This window comes from Sinocyclocheilus grahami, unplaced genomic scaffold (assembly GCF_001515645.1).
Source record: "Sinocyclocheilus grahami isolate Dianchi unplaced genomic scaffold, SAMN03320097.WGS_v1.1 scaffold378.1, whole genome shotgun sequence".
In the NCBI taxonomy this organism is placed as follows: domain Eukaryota; kingdom Metazoa; phylum Chordata; class Actinopteri; order Cypriniformes; family Cyprinidae; genus Sinocyclocheilus; species Sinocyclocheilus grahami.
This window is the reverse complement of record NW_015505557.1, coordinates 168,935-177,732: the sequence shown is the minus strand read 5'-3', so window position 1 is coordinate 177,732 and position 8,798 is coordinate 168,935. Positions and strand designations below refer to the sequence as shown.

Here is an 8,798-nt window from a genome sequence, read left to right as displayed (position 1 = left end):
TATCCACATACTGTACATTATTGTTTCTCCTCTATGCCCCGCCTTTCTGAAACACGTCGATTTTTACAAAGCTCATCGGTCTGAAAAGCGAGGTGTACGCTGATTGGCCAGCTATCCAATGCGTTGTGATTGGCCGAATGCCTTACCATATTGTGATGCTGTGTGTCCCGGCGCGACGAGACAAGAACAATAAAACCCATTACAAACGAGGCATTTGTTGCATCCAGTGGGGACATAATTATGGATTATGACTTATACTGCCTTTTCACGTGTTGCATATCGCGCCGCGTAAACATAAAACCATGTCTGCATTTGTGATCGGACAAACGACAACCAACACTGCTCAAAACTCGCGTTTGAATCGTCAGTGGTAAATTCTTTAAATATGAAAACATACTTATAGGCTGTGAGTCAGAACAGACGGCATTGTAGTCTACTCTTACAGGTTCAGGAAAAAGTCCTCCATAAAATACGTTGCACACATTCAAATATTTGGGTTGAACTGTTCTGGAACAGTGTTGTAAATACAACTTAACCACTGATTTCTAGTTGTGTCCTCGTTTGGAAGGCCAAACAAAGTAGTTTCTCTTTCACAACGAAGCGAATCATTATTGGTGGCAGTGGCAACAATACTACAGTGAGAATAAAAATTACGCCTTCTTTCTTTGTGTAAACATTTGGGAGGTGTTATGTAAATCTTCCCACACAGTGATGTAGACATGTGGGGGCGTGTTTAAACGAGGTGTTTTAGGAGGGCGTGGATGAGTCTTAACTTTTATAAAGAATATCTCTTTGGGTTTAGACTTTAGTCTTTGCAACTTTAGGGATCTTATCTATTCACGAACAGCTTGTAACACTCCAAAGAGAAAGGACAACTTGAAATAGCATCATATGACCCCTTTAAGATCAATAGCAGTTTTTCAGAAATCTTTTTGCAATTCTGCTAGGTGGCACAAAAATAAATAAATATATAAACAATAAATAAAATTACACTCTTTACTTTTAAAATTGTAGCTAAAGATCTAACAACCCAAGTTGAGGTAACTATTGCCCCATTGAGTTCAGAAGTATATTACCACCACTGCAACACAAAACACTGTGCACAATGTGCAAAGACTAATTCTCCTGAAAAGTTTTTATATCTGCAATAGACAACAACAATGCATATTTGCACTGTTCCTCTTACAGTTAAGTTGCAGGACACATCAAAGAACCATGTCCTTATCTCACATCAAACCTATTATTCACAAAATCGCATGTGCCAGCATCAAATGAAAGGATGATATACCTAAATTAATTAAAAATGACAGGCGGGTAGCAGGCATCTAGAAGCTGGCAGCCAGCGCTCAGGTGAGGGAGATTCTTGTTTAATCACTTTAAGCCTCTCCAGGTTCTCAGGAATGGATGAGGGTGTAGTATGGCATGAAAACGCTTACCTGGCACTGACTCAAACAGGTGTTTGGAAATGGAAACTTGTCTGTCTACATTTATTCTTTAAAGGGGACGTTTCTGGGTGTGTTGCCGGGCACACGAGGACAAATTAGCTTATGGGGTGCAAGTTGGGCACTGAGTGGCCTTCCATTCCCCAAAGGTTCTCTGGGAAGCCTAATGCTATAAAGCGGCTTTATTTGCCCACCACTGGCCTGTTATTATGTCTTGGTCTGTTATTAACGATATACTATGCAGGATCAAAGCCATGGAAAGAGGAGCAAAGGAAACCTTTTTTTCCCTTCCCCACGAGTTTTAAAAATACGCTCATGGAGCAGTCCAATTTTGAAAAACCGTCTCCGTTTACATATCTACAGCACCATTAGCTAATAAAAATCAAGCAAATTTATGATTGTGTTTCTAACGAATTATGACACTGAAATGTAATTCTATGATTTGGTTAATATGACTGACAGACCATTACAGAAAAATTATAATTTCAGAAAATAGCCCTCCCAAAATGAAACCCCACTCGTTACTTTTTCTTCATCTGTGATTTTCATAAATCTAATTAAACTGTCATCCAACACAGGAGTAAATTCACAAAATTTCAGTGCAAAAACCTGCATGTTTTTCCACTAACCATCCGCAATACAGTTAAACCAAATGCTAAATTGAAATAAATTAAAATTATGTATATTTTTTAAAATACAAAAACTAATAAAAATGACAAAAGCACATAAAATTACTAAAAATGAAACAATAAAAATATAAAAATTAAAGCTCATTAAAAAACAATTAAATATTAAAACCATAATAGCATATAAATACAAAAATAACACTGAATGCAACAAGTTTTTTGCATTATGCCATGTGTCAAGAGCTGCTATAGAAGAATTTAGCATAATCTGTTATCATTTATAGTTAGTTTTCTCTTTCAAGTCTTCTACTGTTATGGCAAAGCAGCCATTAAAAAAAAAAGTATATTTTTTTCAACGCTTTAAAATGAATGCCATTTTTCCGGAAACCTGTCTGAAAACAGTTATTATTTTTGCAGTTTTGCTTGGTGGCACATACACGTGGTGCAGTTAAAATAGCGCTGCACCATTAACTTAACCATTAAGTTATTGTGATTCTTTTCAGCACAAACATGCTTATTTTTATGCAAATTAGATTCAAATTCAGCTTGTTTGCCAAATTCAGTGCCATTTGTCTGATGAAATGTGGTAAATTTAGTTTTTAGGAGACATTTAAACATTTTTTTATTTAAGATTTAATTAAAAAAAAAATGTATATCTCTTAAAATATTTAAATTTTTAAGTAGCAAATTTAAAATATCTTTCAAAAGCTGTATAAACAAAGTTGCATTATTCACACAAATCCCCATCCTTCTAAATGTGCAAATCATCATAAAACACATGCCCACCCCGCTGCCCACTGCAGTGTCGGACGCGAGGGGTAGGGGGCGCACCTGCTGTAGGGCTGAGGCTGGAGGTTACCTGGGAGGCGTCTGGGCACATCGCTGATGGACGGCAGCCCTGTGGCCCGGCTGGATGAGAGCGGGGTGGTGGAGTGCACGGACGGGGAGGCCATGGGACTCAGGTACGATGGGTACGTCTGGTCATATGACCAAGGTGGGGAAGATTGAGCCTGGCGTGGATCTAAAGGTACAAATAGAGAGAAGGTCAAAGAAAAGTAGTTACAGGGATAGTCCACCCAAAAATGAAACCTCTGTCATCATTTACTTACATGTTGGTTCAAACCTGTATGATTTTCTTTCTTCTGTGGAACACAAAATTAGAAATTTCAAGAATGTTGGCTACTAAACAGTTTAGGTTCCCATTAAATTCCATTGTTTGGACAAAAATGCAATAGAATCAACATGTTTATTTATTTATTTATAGGTTTTAGTGTATATATAAATATAAATATATATATATATATATATACAGTATATACACATTAATATGTATATTGTTAATTAATCAGTATATATTATCATTAATTTAATATAACTGTTCTATTTATATTTGTCTGTCTCATATAGAGCCTTTGTGTGGTTAGCAAATACAATGTGATCCCTTAGGCAAAGCATTTAAATGAAGGCATTCTCAAATGTTTGTCTAAGATAACATATTTCATGCCTTATAATTGAAGCTTTCTGTCATGCCAAGTATCAATTTTAAAGCAGGCAAATAATCGCTAAAGTCAACAAAATGCGGTGCATTCATTCTCAGATTCAGTCACTTGGCTTGCACACAGTACAGTAACATGACCCAGAGTACAGGACATGCGCTCTCAGAGCAGTAATTAAGGACAGGTGATATCCTGTTCTCTCACAGTGACACAACGCACTGCCTTAAGCTGTCCGCACTCGGTTTCCACTTGTCCATCATGTTGCAGTGTGCGATTTCAGCTTAGATAAATCACTTTGTGCTTAGACGAATAGACATTACTGTAACGGTGACAGACACCAGATATGCTGAAATGCTTGGGAGGATGAGTAAATATAATCACTGTAAGTGAAGACTTGACTAAAAGAAACAACAATTCTGACTGACAGGTTAGCGGCGACTTTAAGTATCATTTACTTCATTGATGTGGTTTTACGTGCAGATGACATCAATAAAAAATTTGTAAATTAACATTGCCTGCGTATTTGATGAATTACAAGGAACTTTTTAAACATTTTAAAAATAGTATAGTCAAAATAATATGTGTGTGTGTGTATATCTATCTAGAAATATATATTTTTACCTTTTTACCCGAAATTAATCAATATTAAATAATAGTAAATTATTAAATAAATATACCCTCTACGAGAATGCAACAACTGATATAAATGTATATATACGTTGAAACTGCTTTGGATAAAAATGTGTGCCAAATGCATAAATGTAAATAATTAAATATTACATCCATCCATCCATCCATTCTCCAAACCGCTTGTCCTCATGGGAATGCTGAAGCCTATACTATAAAAAATATTTAATATACATTTTATCATTTTTGTGCATTTTATATATACAGTATATATATATAAATAACAAAAATATTAAATATCTATCTATCTATCTATCTATCTATCTATCTATCTATCTATCTATCTATCTATCTATCTATCTATCTATCTATCTATCTATCTATCTATCTATATTTGAAATCATCAGGATGCACCTCTCAGAATAAAATAGAATAGAATCTGCAGTGCTGTTCAATCTCATACCTGTTATCTGCGTCTGCCCCTGAGGTGTGAAGGAGTTGGGGCTGCTAAGTGAGGGCCGTGGCGTTTGTGTTGGCATGGTAACCCGCATGGTGGTCTGCCGGATACGCTCCAGTTCACTGAGACGGTCAGAGAATAGTCCGGCCTTCGGTGAGTCATCCAGCTTCGGCCTGTGCCCTGCAAACAACAAACTGCCTTTAATTTAAAAAAATTCTAAAATTAAAGAATGTACACTTTCGTTGTTGGGCATAACATGTATTTACATGTTTCTAACATGACACACCACAAATGTGTCACATATCACAGCAATATGACTTGCACTTCTACTACTCAGGGGCTGCATGTAAAAACAACCAGCATGTAGTCCGATTCTCGAACAAATGATTCTTATGAGCCAGTTCTTTTGAATCATTCAAAAAAAATATATATATAATATTGTTATATAATAATATAATTCCGCCCCACATAATTTACTCTAAAAATGTTTTAGTGGGTCTTGAAATCGATTGTATCTCCTAGCATGAAAATGTTAACCAGTCTATGATGTGTATGTACTGTATGGCATAGGTTTGACTATGAGACAGGTGTTCCATTTCCCCTCATTATAAGAGCTTTCATTATGCCCCATGGCATTTAAGTCTTTCAAGCCACAATCTACCGTGACTCTGCCATATGGAATCAAACTGAATCTAATTTAATTTCCATAAAAAAGTTTCAAATATTACATATTCCATGTCCTTAAAATATCTATTAATCTGTCCCATCAGGGTGGGGATTTGGCTTTGACAATGAAGTGCTATGCTTGGCATAGAATAACATTTTGTTGGCACACATGAACACTCAACCTTCCCAGACAAGACGAAACTCATATAACACAAGACCGCATGTGCCTCCTCTGAGCACAATGCATGATGATGACACTGTCCAGCACCTTTCTGTAAAGCTATAACAAGAGCATTTAAGAGTCCATAGCCTCAAGTCTATTCTCTGCAAATTAGAGAGGGATAAGACAGCCCAATACACAACTAGCCCCTTTTTCCACATTAAAACGGCTCAGTGGTTCCCTCAGACTGCAGCAGTTTTTTGGAGAAGGCCGTAAAGTAAATATCAAACAGGAGAAAGAGAAAAACTCCTGCTGGAGTTGGAAGCGATCCAGTTGGCACCGACAGAACACGTTACCTCTATATCTTGACTAACCAGCCTGTGCCAGAAGAACAAAGAGAAGCTGCAAACACTCAGTAAAGTTTCATAATCAAATTGTTAAAGTACTTTAGAATGTCTAGAATATAAACTACTGTATAAATCAGTATTAAAGGTGTAGTGTCATTTTTATTATCTTAATATGTAAAGATAGCTATAAGTAAGTCATAGGTGCTGCTAGACTGTATTTAGAGGAGCAATCTTTCATCTCAGCAACCCCCCCCCCCCCACACACACACACAAAAAATCTGAGCTTAACTGTCAGCACCTTTACAAATCTGTGATTATGTGATTTCTCTTAGTTCAGTGTCTGCAGTGAGTTATCTGAGGTTATTTCACTCTAAATTCTCCACTTACAAGGGCATTTTTAGTGGGCGAGACTATCTGTGCAGCAAAAAAAAAACTTCTTAGTCATACTTATTCTTAATTAGTATTTTATTTAAATATTCAAGATGCATTTACTTAAGTATCCTGAGAAGTTTCATGAATTACTTAAATATCCTGAAAAGTTTCCAGAATTTATTATTAAAACAAGCAAAAAAATGTCAAGGGGGCAAGAAAAATAACCTTGTTTTCCCGCTGAATTAACTTTATGTACTCAACTGACAGATTTTTTTTCTCTTGTTGTTTATGTATAAACTCACTTGATTTTGATGGATTTTCACAAAACAGGTTTTCACTTCATACGATGTTAATGGATGGACTGGAGTGGTGTGGATTATTGTGATGTTTTTATCAGCTGTTTAGACTCTCATTCTGACGGCACCCATTCACTGCAGAGCATCCACTGGTAAGCAAGTGATGGAATGCTAAATTTCTGATGAAGAAACAAACTCATCTACATGAGTTTGTACTGGATTTGTACTGGAAAACTGGATGCCGGCAGCCATATCACTCTGTAGCCCAAGACTGGTTACCCACTGAAGCTAAGCAGGGCTGAGCCTGGTCAGTACCTGGATGGGAGACCTCCTGAGAAAACTAGGTTGCTGCTGGAAGAGGTGTTAGTGAGGCCAGCAGGGGGTGCTCACCCTGTAGTCTGTGTGGGTCCTAACGTCCCAGAATAGTGACGGGGACACTATACTGTCAACAAGCACTGTCCGTTGGATGAGACATTAAACTGAGGTCCTGACTCTCTGTGGTCATTAAAAATCCCAGGATGTCTTTTGAAAAGAGTAGAGGTGTAGAGGCATCCTGGCCAAATTTGCCCATTGGCCTCTGATCATCATGGCCTACTAACAATCCCCATATCTACTGATTGGCTTCATACCTCTCCTCTACACCAATAAGCTGGTGTGTGGTGGGCGTTCTGGCGCACTATGGCTGCCGTCGCATCATCCAGGTGGATGCTGCACACTGGTGGTGGATGAGGAGATACCCCCTGACAATGTAAAGCGCTTTGAGTGCCTAGAGAAGCGCAATGTAAAAATTTTATAAATTATTTTTATGTGAATTTTTCCTGTAATATCTTAAGTCACTTTGCTTTTCAAATACATATATATATATGAATGTAAGAATATTTGTACTGGAAAACAAGACAAAAATACTGAGTAAGAATATATTTTTTCCAGTGTATTTTGCCAACCTATGTCAAAAAAGGTGTTTGAGAAAGCTTTTTAAAAACATTCATTCATTATTTCCATTTGGTGCCCCAAATCATTCAGAAATTACACACTTCATCCTTAATATCATGCATGTCTTCTGTAGAAGCATGATAAATTAAAATAATACAGTATTTCATCACAATGAAAACATTACAGCTAATGGAAAAATCATTAGTTTGACTCTGAGTGTAACTTCGGGACATTGTTGCATTGCACTCCGCCTTTGAACTTGCGAGCAATGTGACACATATGTAAAAGCTAAAAGCTAGCATTACTAAACCTCCCAGGAAGAGCAGCACTTGAGCAAACCATACCTTTTCACACAAAGCCAATTTGTCTACTATAAAAAGCCAAACTATATTTTTTGTGACAGGCTGAATCCAGACAGCGATACTAACATAAATCCTGTTGGGGAAATAAAACAGACAAAGATGTGCTTTGTGCGGCTTAATTTCACAGAGATTCATATGAAACATAGTGTTCTGTGCTCAGAGAGACAGTGGACTCTGATCTCCAGTAAATTTAGAGTCTTCAATGTGCATCCCTACTGATCCAGCCTCCCTAAAGACAGATTTGCAAGGAGTGATATTTACATTTTTCTGGGAGTGTTGAGAATCAGAGCAGAAGTTACAATAAGACTACATACAAGTAATAGGAATTCCAGAGATGAATTTGCAAAACAATGGGAATTTTCAGCAAGAGTTCTGGAATGTTAAGTGGCTTGTTTTTGATTCTGTCTATGAGGAATATGTAGCCACCTCGGTTTGGATAATGTATCTGGTTATATTTACTCACCCAAGAAGTATCTCTTGGGGGTGAGGGCAGCCAAGTGGTTAACAATCTGGGCTGCTAAGGTTTTAGGTTCAATCCCAACAGTGTGGATAAAATATAAAACCAGGAACGAGTGTTAGAAAGATCACAAGCACCTTTGTACTGTTCTGTTGAGCTCGACAGGTTGCCTCAGGGCAGCTGTCACTGGTCCTCTGAAGAACCTCTGATCAAATATAGTTAATAACTAAATAATGGTCTCTCCCACACATGCATGTGAAAAGCTGACAAATATGAATCTTTTTGTATGCTTCTGAGAAAAAGTTGTTGGCTGGAGCTGTGACTTGGTTTTGTGTCTGATTTACAACATTTCTTGCTTTTGTTTCTTCCACTTCTTCCCCGCGATTCCTGTCTACTCTTTATTTTTCAATCAAAACTGGGGAAAACACAGAAAAAGGCTAAAATAAAAAAAACAAAATAAAACACAAACATGTTTGAGACATTAATAGTTATGCATGTTGGAAAGCTATGACAATTATAGACAGACAGACAGACAGACAGACAGACAGACAGATAGA

At 37.1% G+C, this 8,798-nt stretch overlaps 1 protein-coding gene across 1 annotated transcript in view; it reads right to left on the bottom strand.

Annotated features, from left to right (window-relative positions):
- The window catches only part of LOC107549686 (runt-related transcription factor 2-like), a 37,551-nt gene that overhangs the window by 4,732 nt on the left and 24,021 nt on the right, over nucleotides 1-8,798 (bottom strand). Inside the window, exons 3-4 of the mRNA XM_016230861.1 lie at nucleotides 4,655-4,828; nucleotides 2,928-3,089 (exon numbers count right to left, since the gene is read on the bottom strand). Coding sequence (XP_016086347.1) covers nucleotides 2,928-3,089; nucleotides 4,655-4,828 — 336 coding nt within the window. The remainder of the gene's footprint in view (nucleotides 1-2,927; nucleotides 3,090-4,654; nucleotides 4,829-8,798) is intronic.